The sequence below is a fragment of the Acipenser ruthenus genome, chromosome 17 (assembly GCF_902713425.1).
Source record: "Acipenser ruthenus chromosome 17, fAciRut3.2 maternal haplotype, whole genome shotgun sequence".
NCBI lineage: Eukaryota > Metazoa > Chordata > Actinopteri > Acipenseriformes > Acipenseridae > Acipenser > Acipenser ruthenus.
The window spans coordinates 26,689,869-26,712,720 of NC_081205.1; the positions used below are offsets into that span (position 1 = coordinate 26,689,869).

General features: G+C 35.1%; 2 protein-coding genes across 6 annotated transcripts in view; both read right to left on the reverse strand.

Annotated features, from left to right (window-relative positions):
- Nucleotides 1-2,042: 2,042 nt before the first annotated feature.
- The window catches only part of LOC117423441 (transcription factor Dp-2-like), a 30,232-nt gene continuing 9,422 nt past the window's right edge, over nt 2,043-22,852 (reverse strand). Inside the window, exons 3-12 of one of the 3 annotated variants that reach the window (XM_034039246.3) lie at nt 22,412-22,509; nt 18,714-18,835; nt 16,400-16,447; nt 12,453-12,618; nt 11,647-11,790; nt 9,522-9,590; nt 8,688-8,839; nt 7,971-8,137; nt 4,696-4,825; nt 2,043-4,182 (exon numbers count right to left, since the gene is read on the reverse strand). In XM_034039246.3, the coding sequence (XP_033895137.1) occupies nt 3,999-4,182; nt 4,696-4,825; nt 7,971-8,137; nt 8,688-8,839; nt 9,522-9,590; nt 11,647-11,790; nt 12,453-12,618; nt 16,400-16,447; nt 18,714-18,835; nt 22,412-22,509 (1,280 nt within the window). In that variant the 3' untranslated portion in view covers nt 2,043-3,998. Of the gene's footprint in view, nt 4,183-4,695; nt 4,826-7,970; nt 8,138-8,687; nt 8,840-9,521; nt 9,591-11,646; nt 11,794-12,452; nt 12,619-16,399; nt 16,448-18,713; nt 18,836-22,411; nt 22,510-22,852 lie in introns of all 3 variants that reach the window. The other 2 variants (XM_034039247.3, XM_034039243.3) reach the window with 2 other exon arrangements.
- The window catches only part of LOC117423035 (putative glycerol kinase 5), a 28,712-nt gene continuing 28,271 nt past the window's right edge, over nt 22,412-22,852 (reverse strand). For all 3 annotated transcript variants that reach the window (XM_034038383.3, XM_058990266.1, XM_058990268.1), the window contains one exon: nt 22,412-22,509. The gene's annotated coding sequence lies outside the window, so the exon portion shown is untranslated. The remainder of the gene's footprint in view (nt 22,510-22,852) is intronic.

The window sequence follows — 22,852 nt, forward strand, 5'->3', positions numbered from 1 at the left end:
AGTCTCATGAAAGAGTTACAAATTGGATAGGCCTGGAGAATGGGTTGGTCTCTCTTGGGAATCCTGCCAGCTCTGTTCTGTTGATTAACAGCACTATTCACGAACACCCACATTCATTAAAAAATGAGATCTTTTTTTTAACCCCTTGTCACTACCTTTCATTGAAAAGTCTCTGATTTTGATTAATTTCCATTATTTGATATGTTATTTATTCATGTATTGATTTATTTAATAAAATATTGTTTAGACACATAGTTTAGTCCTAGCTTGGTAATGGTAACAGTAACAGAAAAACAAACAACAAAAATAATACACATTCAGGCCCAACATGCATAAGAGGCAAGTGAGTCCCAACAACCTCCGGGGGAAAAAAAAAAATATATATATATATATATATATATATATATATATAAACCCAATGACCACATTTTTAATTCCTGTTACATTATTAAAACTGGTATTACTGTGTATTAAAAAACGTTAGTTAAAAATTCATACAAATAGTAGAAAAGCGTGCTTTATATATTGAGAGAGCTTGGAATTACTGGGTTGAAACTACAATCAAGCCACTTGTACATGCTTTACATCACTGCTGTTTTTAACTGTTATGTGTTGGCTGCCACTTCACTGTTGCTAAGACCCTGTAGAAATGAGAAGAATACCTGCAGGGTCTTCTCCTTGTTAAATAATGAATGAATGATACATGTAAATCCACAAGATTACCACAGATAGTGGGGCAGTTCTATTTAGATGACATATAAGCCAAGGTGTCCTGAATTGGGGATAGACATCTTAAACTATTCATGAGACAGCTTCCATGATTGATTCATTATGGAATCTCAGGGTCACACTACAAGGTGGTTAAAGAGCCTAGCCTCCCTTGTGTCTAGTCCTCTTTATTCTTAAATTGATATACAGTACTTAATGTCACAGACAGGGACACTACAGCTGTCATAGAATACAAACTGAAATACAAATATAAGGTACTCTGACGTTGTTGTGGTGTGGCTTCAATATTGTGCACATGAAACTAAGTTAATTTTAGCTTCTTTAGCATCATTTTCATCTGTTCTTTTCAAACAGATTTCACTTTAAGCAGCTTTCTACTGCACGATTCACAGATTAGCAATGCCCCAGTTTATATCCACTTTAAAAGTAAAAGATGTACGAGTTGCACAGAAAATAATGTACACACTTGTCTCAAAATCTTAAATTTACAGACTATGGACCTGCCAACCAAATGCATTCAGGTTTGATCTATAGATTGCACTGCCCATTGCCTTGAAGCAATGCAATAAAATGACATAATCTGGTATTGCAGTCAGTCATATTTTTTTACTTACTCGTGTTTGTGTGGTAAAGCTGTTGATGCCACACAAGTGCTATTATTCACCTTCCTCTTTGATTATCATATGCTTGAGATATTATGAAGTGTTTCTTACCCACTATCTATCTGTCTATCTATCTAATCTATCTATATATTCTTCAACAAATGATCTATAAGAACACCTGGGCATGTTTAAATACAAGGTCTCTGCTTACCTAGGCTGTCATTGCTTGGTGGAGAGCACACAAACTAGACTAATTTAACAGCCCATGGAAGAAATGTAATTTCAATGTCATATACAAAAATATTACGATAAAATGTGCACAGTGTATAACATACAATATGCTTCATACCTGGGAGGTAATAAACAGTACAAAAGGAGGCCCAAGTTGATGTCTGGATCTTTCAAGTGGGGAAACAGACACACACAAACAGGAAGGCACGAGGCCCACTGGTTTATCCTATAGTTTGGTAAATGTTTAACAACTTTAACAACCACAGTGTCTTTTTAACTTTTATTTTACATACTTTTTCTTTCTGAAGAAAACCACATGAACCTGCAAATACAGGTTGCGGACAGCTGCAAAGTTTATCAAGGCCGGCAGGGTACAAATTTTTTTTTTAAAAATCAGTAAGCACATATAATACAAAGCCCTTATCTGGCTATCTGTGTATACACTTCAGAAATCCCACCTGTAGCACAACACAACTCTGATGAATTAAATGCAGTTCAGTTTTTATTAACATGGTATAAAAATAGTGAGAGAAAAAAAAAAACTGGCCACTATTTACAAATTAAGACAATGAAGATTGTTTTTCCTACTAGTGCCACCATTCTGCATAGTATATTAAAATAATTTGCTGTATTTGTCTTTTTTGGAATTAACCCCTCTTTTACCCATCAGGGGTGGGAAACCTTCCTGTGCAGCTCTCTGTTCCAATCATCATTTTTTATCATGTAAACTGGACCAATTAAAACTCCATCCAAGCCCTAAAGTATGTACTTGTTTAACTGTATATATTAAACCTGGATGGGAATATCCAGGACCAGAATTGGGCACCCCAGCTCTATTAGCAAGAAGCAGTCCATTGGTTGGCAACAATATCGGTAGAAACTAGCTACTTAGCTTACTTCAAAGTCCCATAATGCATTGTCACACAACTACCACTGAATGGATTCCCATGGGATCACTGCCTTAAATATGACATGACACATTGTTTTGAATACCTAATAACATTTCACGGGAAACAAAATACATTAAATATATAACAATCCAAAAAGGTTTCAAAAAATAAACTTCTGTGCCATATTACTGGAGAGAACTTATTATTGTTCTATATGTGTATATATATATATAAATATATATATATATATATATATATATATATATATATATATATATAAAGAGGTCTACATATTACTGCGTATAAATGTGCTAAATACAAAAACAACATCACATTTTAGAAGGAAAAAACATGATATTATACGTTTACATTTGTTGCAGCAGGTACAGAGACATACTTGAATTCTGAAAAACAAACAATCTGTGCATTGCTTCTGAGAAAAGTGCACTGATCTTAAACAGTTAACAGGGAACAAAAGAAAAAGAAAAGAAAAAAGGGGGGGTAGTATAAGATGTATTTTACAGCAGCCACCAGGAAATACCAAATACCAAAGCGGGGTGGGGGGGTGTTGGTTGCCAGCTCAATAGTTAAAAGAAAAGGCAATGGGGTACAGGAAGGTCTGGAGTCAGCATAAAAGAACAAGAGGGAGAAGGGAGGAGAGAACCCAACACAAGCTGGATCAGCACTTCAAAACCCCCTCCAGATTAAGCTTCACCTTTGTATTTTAAGTCGTTTCACTCATAGCTGCATAACTATACGGTTATTTTCACACACTACAGACTAGTTAGCTCAAACATTAATCTGACACACACAAATAAAATATAAGACTTCACAACTCATAACAAAAGAAATACTGTAAATATTATATTCATTATAATATTAATAAAATCCTTTTTTTTTTCTTCAAATGGTTGACTTTCTTTTTAAAAGGAAGTTTGAAGCCTCTGGTTTGGGATTCTTGATCTTGAGTGATTTCCCCCCTCATTCTATATTGGTTTTACTTAGCTTCTTGGTTAAGTTTTTTTTTTTTTTTTTTTTTAGATAATATATAACATTTAAGGAAGGACACAATAATCAAAACACTAAAGCAGCATTTAAATCAGTACAAAAATAAAACATAAAAAGATTCTAGGTCAGAATTAAGAGGTCAAAAGATAGTCAGGCAAGTGTTTCTTAAAAAAATATTTATACAACTACAAACTAAACAGAAGACTGCACAATCTGTCTCATTTTGAATGTATGGGGAATTATGAGAAGTATACGACATGCGAATACCAGATTTAAGCCTTTAAAAGATATATTTAGGTTTGTCCCCTTTTGCCTACCCACCCCTGTCCTTTAACTACAGGAGCAGTTTGTTTTTCCTTGCCCCGATAATGTCCTTACCTTCTAAATACTGCACTTTAATACTTTTACTATCAAACCGCAGTCTTTCAGCTATACTGTGAACACAGCTTTCAAAAGAAGACAAAAGGAATGGTGACAAACGGCTTAAAAATAAACCAGAAAAGCAGCTTTATTTCTTCTTCGCGGTCACCTTCTCTACTTATTCTGGAGACGAAGAGTCTTCATCTTCATCCTCGTCGTCATCGTTGAAGGAGCATGGTGTCTCTCCTCGTGACTCTGAGTAATGGGACGTCGTTGTGCTACTGGACTGACGGCTGCTGTGGGTCAGGAATTGTCTGGTTGTTAAGGCTACTTCAGTGTCGGCACAAAGTTCTGGGTTTGAGCTGTGAACATAACAAAAACAATCTGGTTTAGGAAGAGATATAGGCATCAAGTCAAGTAGACAAATGTTTTGTGTAAAGCAAAACCAAAAACTAGTTTTAAACGTTCAAAGTGCAAACTGAGCTAAACAGTAATATACAATGAAAGAACAATCTAAATAGAGCAGAAACAGCTTGGTATTTATATAACAGTTTGGTAGCAAGTATACACTGGCCTAACAAAAATAAGTATAACTTCTGGTTTGTGTGGGGAATTTGTTCTCTGTTTTACTGACTTGCTAAGATACTAATTATCTTTGAATCCCAGAAAAGATTATTGTCCATAACCAAAACATAAAAAAAAAAAAAAAAAATCAAACCTATGGATGTGTAGTAATCTCTGCATGTATGTGCACTAATATAAAAACTTGATATACAAACTTATGCACTAATATACACAATGATTAACCTATAGATCTGATAAACATAAAGAGCTTTTAAGGGTTTTCTTTGTTGAAACACTTGTTAAACGCTTACCTTATAAGAGCTGTGGAGGATGTGCTTCCGGTGACCAAGGCTGTCAGTGTCGGTTCTGAATTACCAGTAAACTGGTCTTGATTTAACCAGGATGGTCCAGCAGTCATGCCGACTGAAATAAAATACCTCTCTGTTAACACATTCCCAGCTGTCCCTATTTCAGTCTAGCAAAGATCCATGAATTATAATCAATATTCTTAAAGCACATGGAAATAATTACATTACCACTGCAAGCTAAACCACTAGAAACACTAGAAAACTGCTCCAGCTGCAATCGCAACAGGTATGGATAAGTCCCAAAAGTGAAAAAATAATAAAACAGAGCTTTAAAATAAACCTTTTTTTGTGCAATCCACCCCTTCTTTATCAGAAAGTATCTAGAATAGACCAAACAGTTTTGAGAGTTTGAAGAATTTATGGAATTCAGCTGTTAAAATAGTTCTAAGTGAACAAAATGTTAGAACTAAATGCACAGCTGCAAGGAATGCTGCTAAATATCACAGATTTTTTTTTTTGACAGTGTTTTTTCTGTGCCAACTGAGAAAATGTCACATAGTGTGTACTTGATATTTTACATAAATGTTCCCATGCTTTTCACTCTTCGTCTGCAGTACAGCAAGCACTACACTTCTGCTTATTGAAGTAATCCTCATCCTGCCATTAGCCTCACAGTAATGCCAGCTCTTTTAAGGGACGTGTTTTCTAGCAGGGAATTTAAAAGCGGATTTTCAAAAACTGTGTGCATGAGCACCCAAATAAAGTGAGTACAGTAGCTCCCTGTAAGTGCTGAATAAAAGCGAATCAATGCCAGCCGAATGGAGAGAAGCACAAGGGCTTAACTTGAATGTTAATTAAGTATGTGTTGCAAATGGTGGTCATGGAAACCCAGGAGCACAAAACAGCTCTTCTGAATGGTGTTTCAGATTTATGAAGCTGGTCCTTATTTTTGTCATTACTATGTATTCCATCCTTTGTAAAACTAGAAACATACACTTGCACCGCACCTATAGCATGTAGGGAGGTGCTTTTGGTACATTTTTATGAATTTTTAAAACCTCTGCCGTGTCAGCGTTTAAACCATATCTACAATCACTCTTTATATTACATTCTGATACTGACTGCCCTGGTTAGTATTTTCTAAGCAAATAAACCCCAAATAAGCAAATAACGTACACATCAAAGTCTGTTTTTTTTTTTTTATATATATATATAAGTAACTTTGACCAAAATGATATGGTTTAAAATATATATATATATATATATATATATATATATATATATATATATATATATATATATATATATATATATATATATATAATAAAAGAGACAAACATCACCCACTGTACAGCGCTAATGCAAAATGGCTACAGCGAAAGCAAGTTGTGCTTACAATTGAAAAAAATTTGTAAATACTTTCACTTCTGGAAAAGGTAACTACCTGGGATAAAATAGCACAATATTTTGAAATTGTAAAGAGCACTGTGACTGATATTAAAAATTTGCAATCTTTGATAGTAGTAGGTGTGGGATTTTTGAGATCTATTGCTCGAGACGAGTATGAGCATTACAATTTCCGAGTACTCGAATCAAACGACTCTCCTTTACATACTGTACTAATGTACCTAAACCTCCCAAACATTGCCACAAGTCCTATTTTAAATGCAAAACTAACACACACTCAAGTAATATATGAAGTAATTAATATAATGTTTGCCTTCTTGTGCAGTTAATTGTATATGTTAAAGTATTACTAAATAGCGTAAAGTACTGAAATTCACGTATCCACACAACTTTACATTAAATTGTAAACAGAGATGCCTGGCCTGCCTGTTTGAAGTGTGTCTCAGAGGTCCTTTACTTGTGTGCAGTAGTTCCAAAATACAAATAAAAATTGTACTAAAACACGGCCATTCGGTCTAAAAGCTTACAGAACAATTTCAAGTGAAAAAAGCCTTCCACCTATAGAAAGATTGGGGAATAGGGTCCACAAGTCTGTGGTAATTGCAACTTTTTGAAAGTTTTGTATGAACAGCTGCAGCACGATTTTCTTTAAGTTTTTCTAGCCTTGCTGTTACTGTTTTACAGGTCGGCACAGTACTGGGATAATCTTTGATCGATTCAAAACTGCTGCATTCACAATTCACACACACTGTCCTCATAGGGGATAACGTGATCTCGCCCTGTTCGGCCAAATCTATAGCAAATGTTGTTATGGATGTTTGCTTTTTACTGCCATTAGTTCCATCCACAGTAATTTTGAATGTTTTCATTTCAAATGGTGAAACACTGAACTTGTGTTTTAGTGGTGAAGCAATTTTGTTTGGCATAATTATTTACATACCACGGTTTTCTCGTCCGGTTCTTCAAAATACTTCCAAAATTTTGTTTAAATATAGAACAAACTCAGAAAGAAATTCTTGTCATTAACGTTTTAACCCTGCCGTGGAATTGATACCATACTACACCTACTACAGGCCCCAGTGTCAATCTTTCTGTTGCACCAATTAGAAAACCTACTTGGAGGCAACTGCCAAACCCCTTCCTTTTTATAATATCCACCCTTACTGTGGCACTAGAGCAGTCTCATACGCGGCAGACTACTGATGATAAATTATTAAAATTAATGCATAAAAAAAATATGCATTTGTTGATCAGTTATATGTCTAGCATATTATTAAATGTTTAACCACTTCTTTAGAGTTTATATGTTTAAAAGTCCCATCCCTAGTAGAATAGCACATTATAACAGCCAATGGAGAAGTGGTTCCCCAAATCGGGCATTTTTACTGCAAGTGACTTACATTTTCAATATATGGAATAGCTTCTTGTAACAAATGCTGAGCTAAGTTTGATCAAATTCATACAAGCAGTGTTTGCACCATATTGTCTTCAAATGCTCAGTAAATCAGGCCATGCAGTAGGAGGATATTGATGTGTCACTTTTAGATACATTCAGAGCAGGCAGAGTAATGCATTTTTTAAAAGATTTGTATTTATTTTTTTCATATAAACTACGCATCAAATTAAATGATTAACTAACAACACCACTTCTAGTTAAAGTTTTAAGCTAATAGTTAATATTACAGGGATGCATAGCAGTTTCACATATTCCAGGTTTTAATACAAGCTCAGCTGTGTCTTATTAAACTCTTTAGTAAGACCAGAAATAGACCAAACTGCTTTGCAATGGGTCTTATTTCCATCCCTGTAGTATATTAAAAACTGTATGGAGTTATTCATAACAGTAATAAAAAAATATAAACACCACCAACCTGTGACATAGCTTTCCAAAGACTTTGGCACCAAGGATTTAGCAATTTTTAGGTTCTCTGAGGAACATTTTCCAGACTCCAAGCCAAAGGACATTCCCATCCGTTTAAGCACCTCGATATCATCATGAATCTCAAATGTGTTGTCAAAATTAAAGAGGTATTCACATCTGCATTGAAATCATGAATGGTAGTTAGGGACAGTTCAAGGACACTAGCTTGAGTAATACAATTTGACATGCCAGAGTGAAATGTGATATGAGACTTGCATTCTGAACTTAAGGATAACATTAATTATGGGTCTTGGCACCAAAAACTGTAAAACTTATAATATACAGTTAAAAAAAAACAAATTAATCTTCTTTATAATAGTTTGTATCTGTTTTACCAGCGTCATTATGCTCATCAATGGAGGAAGTGCCTTTAAGACACAGATACATCTTATCTATACACACACCTTTTGCAGAAAACAAACTTCATGGAAAATAAAACAAAATAAACAAATAGTAAATTTACACATAATGTTTGGAATATAATTACAAATGCAACATTTTGGAGAATAATCAAACTCCGAATGTTCTTTCATAATATGTAGCTTGTGCTATTAAAAGCAATTTCTTTGGTAGAAATAGCATTTAACATGCAACACAAACCAATATGGTCAATGCCACACACAAACACATACTACATAATACTGTCGGATAACGAGCAGTCACTCACTTGTCACTAGAGATGCTGCAATCAATGACAGTGCGCACGCTGGTGTTGAGAAGGATAAAAGGCAGCTGGATCACAGAGTTTTGTGGCGGAGGACTCTGGTTCTGCTCCTCAGACCGCTGGTTTCGTTGCACCAAGTTCTTAAAAGCTATTTGCTATAGAATGAATTGACCACAGAAAATACATGTTACAGAGTTAAGCCACAAATATTAATTAATTTAAAACAACATTAAAATGGCATTGCTAATCCAAAAAAAAAAAAAAAAAAAAAAAAATGTCCAAAAGTTTGTTTACACAACTTAAAATAAATAAATACAAATTAAACTTCGGATTTAACTATTTTGGGCCATATATTAAAGCAAGCAAATGTTCAAAAGAGGACTAAAAACAGTAGTTGGAAGAAAGTAGTTTCTTGCAATTTGTATTTATTTATTTTACCCTTTCTGGTAAACTGCCTTTGCACTTACTTCAACATAAGGCCTCAAGAGTTCTGAATGACAGCTATAGTTCCAGAAACATGAGTGCACTTTGTGAGGAAAATCATGCAATGAAAACACATTCTATTGTTAATCCACTACAATATAAACAGATACTTCAAGAGCTGAAAGGAAAAAAAAAACCCTTATGTGAGTGCCGGTAATGATAAACTGCTAGAGACTTCCTTCTGATTAAATTATCCTCACCAAATTCAGGATGTATCGTTTGCAAGGGGTTAAAAAAGTTCCTCTTTTTCACATGCAAGCGAGAAGCTACCTCAGGTCAAGTTTAAAACGTCTAGCACTCATGGTGTATTTCATGTTACAAAGAAGGCTTTTCTCTCTCTCTTTTTTTTTTTACCTGTAATATCAGTTCTTGTAGCTGGGACCGCTTCTGTTTAATTCTCTCCATCCTTTTCTGTTTTTCCAACTGAAAAGGAATAAAACTACAAAATTGGACACGGCTCAAAATTGTGTTTAGATCACATTAAATAAAGATGATGTACAATACTCAAAAGACATACAGAAGGACATGTTTCTTCATGAAATAGGATGACAATAATCGTTTTTTCTTTTACAATATTTTTGTTTATTTAGCAGATGCCTTTATCCAAGGCGACTTACAGAGACTAGGGTGTGTGAACTATGCATCAGCTGCAGAGTCACTTACAATTACGTCTCACCCGAAAGACGGAGCACAAGGAGGTTAAGTAACTTGCTCAGGGTCACACAGTGAGTCAGCGGTTGAGGTGGGATTTGAACCGGGGACCTACTGGTTACAAGACCTTTTCTTTAACCACTGGACCACACAGCCTCCTTGAAATATGAATATGAAATATGAAAAATATGAAATGGATTTACCCCACGTGTTGTATGTGATAAAAAGTGAGAACAACAAGGTAAAGGCTGACAAAAACGACACTGTATGATTCCCTGTGACAAGGCAAACAAAACTACAGGCTAATACATGATTTTTGTTCTCTAAAATAGCCATGCCAACTAAAAAACCCAGTGTGAAACCCTGTATGAAGACTTTGGCATTCTATAATCAGATACCTGTACAGTATCTTGGCCTTCTTATCAACTTAAATAAAAATCTTTAAACGTAGCACTTAAATCATAATTTTTGCATTTTTTATTATTAAGAAATGCAAGGCTCTTCTCTTTTGACATCTTAGTTAGTGTCAATTGTGGAAAGGAGGACAATGAAAGCCAAGAGCTAAGTATACAACCATCACCAATTATTTAAAAGCTTGCCAGTCCACCCACTGGGACACCCAACTGTCTTTGGCATTAAGATGTCTAAAGTAATCTGTAGTCATTATTCTGGAGGGCATGGCTGGTGAAGCAAGGCCATGGCAGATGTGTTAAAGATCACTCCCTCCTGTGGGCTGGAAAGCAGGAGGCAGTTCCACACTTCCCCAGAGAATCACTGCATGCAGAGCCTACCGTTTTATTTTTTCCCCTTTTACAGTTCCAAGTAAAAAAAAAATAGATGCATTACACACAAAAAGACAGCAAGAAACAAACAGTTAAATGAGTTGTAAATTATTCTCCAGAAGAAAGACTTTTCCCAGTCCCTCATTAAAAGGCTGTCAAATGTCTTCAATGTACCGTTAAATGTGAAACAAAGTAGCGCGCACATAAACTAGGCAGTGTTTCGGATATTCGATATGATGCTGATACTCTTTACACACAAAAATCTTTACACTATTCTATGTTCCAATATCGAAAAATTGCTCTGGGAATCTAGTGAGGACATAATGAACTTAAAACTGCATATCTACGAGAACACGTTTATCCCCAGCACCTTTCAGTAGCATAATTAGAGAGTTGTGCCGCAAATATACTCTATCATGGACAAGGATCTCTCACGGGAGTGCCTGGTTTTAATTAAAATTATATCTGCTTCAGTGTGTTCTCTGACTGCTTCAATCGGGCAGCAAACAAAGGGAGTAGGTCAATTTTATTCAATGCTCCCAACTCTTATTTATTATTTTTTTTAAATACATACATACATACATACATACATAATAGGCTTTCATTTTGTTTTTGTCAGCCGCCTTTTTTTTTTAGCAAGTGATAACTCAAGAAACAAGTCCTTTTGTATGCGGATAGACAGCTCGTCTCTAAAGCAATAGCCTCCGGGTAAAAGTCAGGGTTGTACAATTTCTATGAAAACATTTGATATTTGTAATACTGGCCCTGTGGTATTGTATGCCAACAGGATCATTCCAATTGCTGTGACTACACTAAAATAGAAGGGGTAGACAATGTTTACATTGTTAACTTGCTCTGCGTCTGAGAAATATTATTTTAATTCACATTACAGCCATTAAGGGAAAGGAAAACCAGGTTGTTCAAACCTCTATGGGAAAAACATAAAAAATGACAAAGAACAATTCTTTTTTCTTTTTTTGGAGAACACGCAAATATAATAAAATAAGATTTCATAACAGGCAAATGGTAAACACAGTATTCCGTACCTCTAAATTCTGACATTCCTGAGCAGAATTTGTAGGAAGCCCAATCCATTTTATTTCTTTTTTCTCCTTTGAGATAATGTTCATAGCCATGAGTACATTCAAAGCATCATAAACTCTGCGCCTAATGTTCTTCTGATCATAAACCTGCTGGGGGAAAAAAAATGCAAATAAAATTACGAAGTATAACAAGCAATCTGTGCCTCAAATCGGATCAGCTTATACCAGATTAATGGCATGGTGTATTTTCAGACTAAGGCTTTTACAATCATTCATGGTGTCTACTTTTTGTAAGTATTTCTGCTGCTATTACCATTTCATCCTATTAGCAGTTAGTATACTACCATGTAACAAAGTTATCTAAAATGTGATCAATTTAAAATGACAAAATATGTCATGATCGTTTTATTAAGCATATGTACTTTAAATAATCCAACAACTAAAAAGCAGCCAGTAAGTTTCCTTAGATAAATACAAAGATAATCAGATATATTAAATCTCTTTATATAAATCTTTTTTTAATTATAATTTAAAAATTCCGCAGAGAATAATCAGATTAAATTATCCACAAAGCCATTTCAGTCAGTCAGTCATTCTGTAGAAGCAATAATGCTGAAAAGTATTTGTTGGGGTCTTTCCAGAATTTGTTGGGAGCTCAACACACAAATGATTTAACCCTTCCTTTATAAAAAAAAAAACACAGATCAATACATTTGGAATTCTAAATATTTTGTTCAAATGTTACTTAGCTCCACGCTGAACAAATCTCAGCCCCAAATACAGGAAGCTACACTTAGAATTTTACTTACAGAATCAGCAGCCAGGAGGCTGCTTGAGTTGGTGAACTCAGCGACAAGTTCGTCTGCCACTTCATTGTATGTGGTGGTTCCTTTTTTCTGCACCTTTTCACACACCTTCATTGAAAAATGTCTCAGTCCTTTCCCATTCTTTTCGCCCACCTTTTTCATTCTTTTACTACAGGATAAACAAACAAAACAAAAAAGGTTTAATATACAATGACAAATCATCAAATGCCAACGTTAGTGATGACAAATTGTTTTGGTCCCTACAGGATGATATACTTAAATTAGATGCTCCTTATCTTGTTATCTATACAGGGTCACTAATCAAGCTTATATGCAGTGGGAGACTTCTCACCCCCGAATTATATTTTTATGTTGAAACCATGAACAAGTATGATCAGCGGTACAAACAGGTGGAACAGATTCATTGTAATTCATGGGATTCAACAGCTCCAGTTTGTTATTTACTAACAGTAGGATCCAATACACTTATATGAATGTAGAAACTGGTATTACCTCTTAAAAGCACCAGCCACAGCCATATTAACTGACAATCACTAAACACTCTAAAAGCATGCTGAAGTGCATTATTTACTCAAGTGTTATTATGCTGTGGCAAGCTGGCCTGTGTGGCGACGTCAGACCCGGAACAAACACACAGTACTGCGAGTGAAATGAAGAGACATCCACAGCAGATTGGGGAAATGATAAATGCGCTGCTTGCGCGTTTATTAAATGAACAAATAAAACACTTGAACAGACAAAACACTTTGACAAAACAAACAGGTTGAACAAAAACAAACAGGTTAAACAAAAAACGGACTAACCCTCAACAAACAGGGACGAACACTCCACAAACAAGTACCGTGCTGGTCCTCCTGAACAAAGTAGCAATTGCTATTATTTATTTATTTTCTCCTCACTCTCTCCCTGAACACCCTACCCCGAGTGAGTGAAACATTCACCCTGTTATGCAGCTGTACCGAGACTGGATTGCTAATCAATCATTCAATTGGAATCTCGGTACATCTGCACGTGAACTACTTTGTGCACTTCCCGTGCTTTCATACAAATACCCCTTTTAATCTGCACGTGAAGTGATTGTGCCATCCTCGTGTCTAAATACAAATATACATTTGTGCTACATAACCCCACATTATATTCCGTGCACCAATACATATACACCAACATTAACACACCACACGTAACATATAAACATAAAATACACACAGGGGCGGAGCACACTGCCACATATGCCTACATAGAAATAGTTTTCCCAAGTCACAATGTAACTTGTCATTGCCACTACTGACATATACTATACTTTACATATTTATATCTCAATACTCAAAATTATTAAAATTAACAGTTTCTGCTACTCTGACATGCTAATCAATGCACACGATTATTTAACTGCAAATAGCATTCTCCAACAGCCAAGACAGAAAATGCCATCTCAAGAGTACACATAAAATAATATTCTGTGCTATGCATATAATTTAACTTGGAAATCCTTTACAATATGTTTACAACAATATTAAAAGAAAATCAGAGCTTTACTTTTAATTTAGAAGGAACTTCTAGCTCAGTAACACTATAGCTGTTAATCTGGTGATGGGAGCCAGGAATCCATTGATCTCCATTAATCAGGAGTTCTTAGATTTATCAAACTGCAGCAAATACAGCATTTGCTGAAAAGGGGGCAAATTAGTTGAACTAGGTTGAATGCAGTATCCGTGATTTACAGATACAGCCAGCAGCAGCTCCACTAGAATGAATCAAAAAGGATTGCAGTAGTTGCTAGGTGGCAGGCAAACCTTTCCAGCTGTCAAAAAGAATTACTTCCAGGTTCCCAGTCTGGAACAACTTGGAACTAATGAATGAAGGCAAGCAATAAAATGGCGACCGGGAGTGCAAGGCAACATTCCGAAAAAAATAAAATAAAACAAAATAAAAGATGAGGAAACATATGTGCTGTGCCTGCATTTACATGCAATACTGAATTGTGGGAGCAGCAGATACTGGATGAGGGGGTTCCCACCGTCTGTGCTATGCCTAAAGGTGCAATAAAACAATAACAATTTCATTTGCACAGCACCGTTCCTGACCATTAATTCTTACTGGAGACATCAGTTATAAATGTCATTTGGGTAAGAAACAGGCGTCTTAAATAGAATGCTTGCTGTGAGAATTGAAGGCACTTGAAATAAAGAGAAGCGACAGCAGTGTCTTCCCTTATATAGTTAAAAGCCTTGTTACAAATTCAAAGATATTCCAAGGGCTGCTGATGATCTACAAGTGTCTCTCATCTTAATTATTTAAACCAGCAATTCAACCACATAAAAAAAGAGAAACAGTACCATAATGTTTAATTTTTCATAAAGCATCTTCCATAGTTTGCTTTAAAATATCAGAGCTCCACCAGTAGGTTCAGACATTACTTATTTACTTAATTTACAAAACCAGTGGCAACATCTTTGGATCTGAGTTTTAGGTTTCTAGTAGGTGACATTAAAAATAAATAAAATATCTGTTATACAACCACAAGAAAAGTCTTAAATATGCCAGCCATTCAGCATATTTCACTATAGCCATTTTGTACTTAATCTTTTGGATAAGTTGCATTTGCAAGATTCCTAGTCAAAGATGTTAGACAAACATTGTTACCACGACTACTAAAACTAGTTTTATTTAGAAACTTTTATAGAAATGCAAAAAGATGGAGGCTCATCTCATTGGCCACAAGGTGGAAAAATCCCCAACTTTCTACTATTGTGTTTTTTTTTTTTTTTCAGAATTAACAATCATAGCCATTGTTTTGTATCATGACAAACGCCATTTTATAGTTAGACCAATTAAATCACTTTTTTGTACCAAGCCTGTAGCATGAATAGAGGACTGTAGTTCAGTCTTTAGCACAGTTCATGCACATGGCATTCACCAAAAAGAACAAAGATTAAAATGTGCTTGTGCACCAAGATCAACATTATCTGACATGCTGGAACATTTGCACACACAACCTTAGACCTTTGCTGTTGCATGATAAGCAAACGTCAAGAAAATTAGTGACTGTCCAAAAAAATATATACTTTGTGTGTTACACTGACAACACCACAAACAGTGATCTTTGCTATAAGCATATAAAAGATATAAGTACCGCTAAGGAACCTGGCATTTTGCTTTTTATATATATTATATATATATATATATATATATATATATATATATATAAAATATATATATATATATATATATATATATATATATATATATATATATTATATATATATATATATATATATATATATATATATATATATATATGCAACAAATGTAAGGTGGTGCAATAGGTTAATACTGGAAGGTATAGAGACTGAACAGCTTTCCCATCCCTTAGAAAGGCTCCTAGTGTGTTAATTTTCCAGTGTCTTCAGTCAATCGCCTTTTATGTGCAGCAATATTAAGATCACAAAAAAGTTTAATAGAATTTAATCTAACCGGGAGACGATATAAATCTGATATGCAAAACAGAGAACCTCATTACCTAATGAGGTCAAATATGCAGCTAAAAATAAAAGAAAATTTTAGTACAGAACATGATTCAAACATTGGGGATTCAATTAAGATATTAAAGCTAAAATACTACATTTTGAGCAACACATTACATTTTAAATATTAATTATTTTTTTTATATCTTCAAAAAAAGGAAATTGCTCCAAAAGTCCAACTATTAATGGTCAAGGAAACTATAATTCGGATATGGCCTGTGCTTAAGTATCCACTGTTCCGTGTTTATGCAAGAAGGATACTGACCTCAGGACAAACCCAGCTAACAGATTAATGTGGACAGGCCATGGTGCACAACAGAACCCAATATCTGTTTACGTAATCATTTTAAAATACATACCTAGGAAAAGACAGATAAGATGCTTTGAAACAGAGGAGTCACTTACCTGTCTGAAAAATCAGATTCTATAAATTCATGAGTTCGCTTTCTGACCCTATGACATGAAGAAAATACAATTATTAGGTCAACCTATTTTTTCTTAATGACTTTGCACATTATTCTTATTTACTTACTGGTATTATATCTACATTTTACAATCAAAAGCTTCCTTGGAATGCTTTTTATATCTTAATGTCTGTTTAACCAGAAATAATAATAATAATAATAATCAAGCTTTTAAAATAAAGAAAACACAGGAATATAGCTAGATTGACAGGAAGTATAATTGGGGGGAAAGGCAATTAATGGCCTAAAAAGGGATTTGTCCACCAACACACCATTGATCACTCATCCACCAGTCTAATTAACTGTGAAAGCCCTAATTTAGAAATGGTAGGGAATGATTTAGAATTAGAGAATTAAAAAAAAAAAAAACAGCTGAAGCTTATGAAATACTTAATTACAATCTATGCAGCGTTTATCATTATAATAAAAAAATAAAAAATAAAGTTTTATGTTTTTTGAACCAAAGAAAATAATAATAATAATAATAATAATAATAATAATAATAAAACAGATGCTATATTTCTTTGGACAAAACACAGATGAAAGAGAAGGAAAATATGCAGCCCCTGCAAGATTAACATGCATGTAAAATATTTGTACATTACTATTATTATTTATTTCTTAGCAGACACCCTTATCCAGGGCGACTTACAATTATTACAAGATATCACATTATTTTTACATACAATTACCCATTTATATAGTTGTTTTTTTTTTTTTTTTTTTTTTTACTGGAACAATCTAGGTAAAGTACCTTGTTCAAGGGTACAGCAGCAGTGTCCTCCACTTGGGATTGAACCCACAACCCTCCGGTCAAGAGTCCAAAGCCCTAACTACTACTCCACACTGCTGCCCTAATGTTTTACAGCATGGGGCTACCACTAATTGATACAGTACATGCTGCACCTGTTTGTTTCAGGTTTTAAACATGGTTTAACCACAGGAGTTTCTGCTGACAGAAAGTAAGAAAACACATTCTTTCTGCTTCACTTGAGAGTAGACACCGTGGTGCTCCCAGGATTTTTTTAAATTTTTTTTACTTAGATGTTACTGCTAAATAGATTAAACATTACATATAAGAGGGGTTTGAGAAACAAAGCTGCATAAAAAAAGGATTATTAGACCAGCAATGTACCCTGGATTACACTGAACTCAGCAGAACCAATTCATCAGTTCATATCTGATCTACAGATGGGTGCAATTGAATGGGTATGGGATACCAAGAGGAGGTCATAGGACCCATTTGACAGCATAGCTTACTATTTTTATTTATTTGTTATAAAAATCTCAAATTAAAATACTTGGGTCTGTTGCTGAATCTTCCCATTTTCAATTGACATGGACTTTGAACATGTTGCTATCGCAGCCATCTCATGAAGCATCTTCTAGTGGACATGGTAAAATGCCTAGTTAATTTGTGCAAAGATAACATTTAAAATCCAGCTGCACTTCCAATGGCAACAGAAGTTTTCACCACAATAGCCTTCCTAAATTCACTCTTGTCCAGGTTATTTCAAATAAAAAATAGTTGCTAAATCAATGGATCTACGCAGTGCATAAAAAGATACAAATGGGGGGCATCCCTCATAAAAGCATAATTTCTTGTAGTCGGATTTACATCAGAGGCATTGGATAAGGTGTGTTAGCATCTGTGCCCTTCTGGTTTGAAAGGTTATGGGTTGTTGGACTTTGGGTGAACTTAAATAGCTTGGATGCATCTATATAGAGCAGCACACTGGGCCAGGGTGGGCTCCTGTACAAAGGCAAGGTTAGAGATCAGTCCTCCTGGGTAATCACCTACAGCTGCCTGATCCCTGTGCTCCAGCTAGAGAAGATGGCTGTCACCAACAGCAGTATAATAATCCAGCTCACACACACACACACACACACACACACACACACACACACACACACACACACTCATGAAAAGAAGAACCGAGGAGGAATGTTCATTGACAATTATACAGAATATTATTTATTTTAAAGTTATTTAACTGAATACATTTCAAGTAATTTCTGCTTTACAATATACCAAACTGTCAACTGATCTCATCACAAATAGACCTCTTCACAGGGCAATATCCTTGATAACCTTTATTCTCCTGACTCTTTAAAAGTTACCCAAATCCTTGTAATGCAACTATTTCATGTGATGAAAGCAAACAAGAGCAATGAGAATTATATGAATTTATATGAAAATAGGGAAGAATTTACATTTTCAAGCACAACACGTGGCTCATAAATCAAGAACTTACCCAGGAACCCACCCTGATGCTTCTGTTATGTGACTCTGGGTAACCATTGCTGAATTGGGAGTGTATGGACTCCCAATGAGAATGTTGCCCGAGTTCTGTACTCGCTGAGGTGTGCTTATAATCTGTAAAAGAAAGGCAACATATAAAGACTTAAAAAAAAAAAAACTCTGCAAAACCCACAACTTGGGAGTAAATGTTGCCATCAGTTTTTTTATTTATTAGATTACATATGAGCGGTAACATTTTAACTGAACAAAAAATTCCTGGCATTCCCATTCTAATTCCACATCCGCTCTGAGCCACCGATCACACCATTTAGAACCCACGGACAAGATGTAGCACAGTTCACTTGGATCAGAAAGTGGGTGTACCGTATGTACGTAGCTACAGTAGATTATATTATCCTGTGTGCTCCTAAATACAGATGTTTTGCTGTATATGTGAAGGCATTAAGTGGCTTCTGATGGCTTATAAGGGACCAATGTCATTAGCAGCTAAACCCATATCCTAATACGCAGACATGCAGTTAAATGGCTTAGTTATAGCTCAAGAGACTAACTCTGAGGATCGGCATCATGTAGTCTATGTAAATAGTAGAAATAGCCAAGTGTTTACTGTTGACAGGTGATCTCTCAGACTGCAGCTCGTAACATCAATGTATACCATATTACATGGGCAAGAGGGGGGCAAGGGTTAACTTGATATAGGACTCAAATTTACTTTTTTCTGTAGCCAACTGTGCAATAGCTTCATAAATCTGAAACTATGCATCAGATATTACTGTATGTGTCATGAATATGAGATGTGCAATAAATGGTTGACATGACAACTTAAAGGCCCTCAGAAAACGTGTGTAAATCAGACATGTCAAACAGCAGAATTACACAGCAGAACAAAAAAAAAAATAAACACTATGTGGCAATATACAAAAAATACCGTGTTGATTTCTCTCTCTATGAAGCAACAACACATCCAGTTGGTTAAAAGGCTTTAAATTCTTCCCAGGTCAATAGATTTAGTTCAACCAAAACCCAACAGTCAAAGTATGACTGCAATTATGGCACATAGTGACTGAAGACTGATGGGATTTCTGAGGATGGATGATATTGCTGTAGTGGTGAGGGCTTGTCATCACAAAACATAATATTTCTCTCTGATAGATCACACATAGCATGAAAACACATGACCTGTGCAAGCTTAGCAAAGTACAGCCTACATTTTTAAAGGAAATACAGTAAATATAGCTGAATCAAGAAAAATGAAAGCGAGAAGTTCTACAAACACAAGTTACTGGACTATTTATCAATACTTGTAACACAACTGATTTAGCACAGCTTGGAAGATAATCAATAAATCAATACATTAATGTTGAACATTGTTGCCAGTCAGTAAAGGTGGTTGGTGTTCAAGTTAACTACTGGGGTTCAGTCAAAATGACCCATGCAATAGTATAATGAATATTATGGCACACTAACATTTAAAATGACGTAGATATCTTTTAATGCCATAGCATGAAAAGTTACTATTTTAGTTGCTTATGTGCCTTATTTCCTTCCTCTTCCTTTTTAGATGGTGATGTTTGAGAGCCTATACTAGAGCATTTCATCCAGTGACATACTGCCATCTAGTGTTCCACGAGAACTTGAGAAGGAAAAAGGCCCATTACATCACTAACCCCTTAAAGGCACATGTCAATCTGTTGTTAATGGAGCAGTTTCCTGACACAAACATTTATTTGCACTGATCAAAAGCAAGAATGCATCTCCCCCCTCTCGAAGGTTTAAAAGTGTGGCAATATGCAATTAAAAGTCATGTTTAAAATAATGCATTAAAACACTCCTGATGTGACGAACGACCTGACTTGTGCTGCAGTTCCTATTTTTGGTAAATCAGAGAGTGTGCTTGACAAAGCATGCTAACGAGGCTGTGGGAAATGCCCCTGAGAGGAATAAGATTCCCTGTGAAAACTGAATTTCTAATCAAGCAGAATGTTTGTATGAGGATTCCTTTTAAGCTCAGTGTAAGGACAGAATGTTCAGTGTGTATAGATTATGCTATATTTTGAGTTATTAATCTTCATTATTTTATTTGTTTTCATTGTTCAGTATCGGGGCATGCAATTCATCTTCAACTCCAATTGTACCATAAACAAATACTACTACATTAGATGTTAAAACTACATAAATATATACATTAATAAATTACATTTAAAAAAATCTATATCTTGAAGATGAAAACAAAAACATGCTGGACATTTGCTTACAGTTTTAGAACAGAAGACAGTAGGCTGCTTTTAAATAGAAGAAAAGAACTACAACGCCAATAATTGACTTGATTGGCAAACAACTGGATTTGCGATTCAATCTCCATAAAGAAACATTGCTCGCTCTTCTCATTTGCATGCATCAGTTAGTAACCCAAAACAGAATAAAAGGGGAGGAGTGTTAGATTTTCTGTGTCACCTGGGAACTGACAACCTCACCAGCAGCTAGGAACTGAAATCTCCCAGAGATTAGCACTGGCTGCTGTTTAAAAGAACATTTGGCATAGTTTTAACAGTAAATTATACAGCCTTTTAAACTGATAAATCCAAACAATTCCTTTCTTGACATCCATAAGACAAGTGCAGAGAAATACATTCTAAAGTGAAGGTGCATTAATAATCTGTGTCCTGAAGCCTAATAAATGCCAAAAACGGTAAGGCGACATGCTTCCAATATCTGGTGGGAGAGTGAAAACAAGCAAAAAAACAACGGTTCTACTTGCATCCAGATAGACTGAAATTAAAATAAAGAAATTTTTGGTGATAGCTGATCTGGACAGATGCCAAGAAACACAAATTCAAGCAGCAGTTTGTACAGCTCTATTAATTTCTTTGAGAAAAGGGAAGGATTTATGTATTTTTAATACATAAATCCTATGTATTAAAGGGTGCTATGTATTTTTAAACTAAACGTAGGGAAGAAATTTAAAACAAGAAAGTAGCAATAGGTAGGGTACTGTAGATGGTACAGGGTCAATTCGAGGGCTGCCAAACAGTAACTATAGGGCAGCAGTGTGAGCAGTGGTTAGGGCTCTGGACTCTTGACCGGAGGGTTGTGGGTTCAATCCCCAGTGGGGGACACTGCTGTTGTACCCTTGAGCAAGGTACTTTACCTAGTTTGCTCCAGTAAAAACCCAACTGTATAAATGGGTAATTGTATGTAAAAATAATGTGATATCTGTATAACGTGAAATAATGTAGAATGTGATATGTTGTAACAATTGTAAGTCGCCCTGGATAAGGGCGTCTGCTAAGAAATAAATAATAATAATAATAATAATAACTATTTTACTACTGGTCATACGTTGTTTTACTATTAGGTCATAAAAATAATAATCACTTGAGCCAACAGTGGATGATCTAAATACTAGCACTGTTTAGATAATGAACACATGGCCCTTTGAGTACCAACTTTATAAAAAATCAAACATCTACTGTAACTACATGCAAGTTTCTTCAGACCTGCCTTTAAAAATAAGTAATGCTAGGATGGGTCATATTGTGAAGATTTAAATGATGATCTTTTGGGGTTTTGGTCCTGAAAAAGAAGGGAAAGAAATATACATTGTGACGTGTTTATATTAGTATAGACAGTATCAGAGTTAGCTGGGCTCAACAACATGTTAAATGTATATGCTTTACATTATGAACTTACCATCTGGGGTCCAACATTCACGTTTATTGGTGCTAAAGTAATCTTTTCTGAGGGGTACAAATTAGAAGAAATTGGGACTGCAACCACTGAAATATTGCCTGTAAGAAATACAAATCACAATATAAATGAATGTCAAACAAAGAGAGGAAAAATGAAAAGCCTGTCAAATACACAGCCATATTAATAGTTCATCATCTGTACGACACTTGAATTAAGAGGTGAAGTATCAACTAAATTAATCGGTGCTCAAGACAAACATTTTTAAACTTCAAAACAAAATCTGGATAGATTAATCATACATAGCTGTGTACCAAATATGAAGACAATATCGCAAACTGTGCTGTCTATCATGTAGAAAAAGTCACAACCTCAATATGGCTACCATATTTGGTCAGAGGTCTCCCAAGTACTTAGCATATAGTGTTTATATAAACCTGCAAA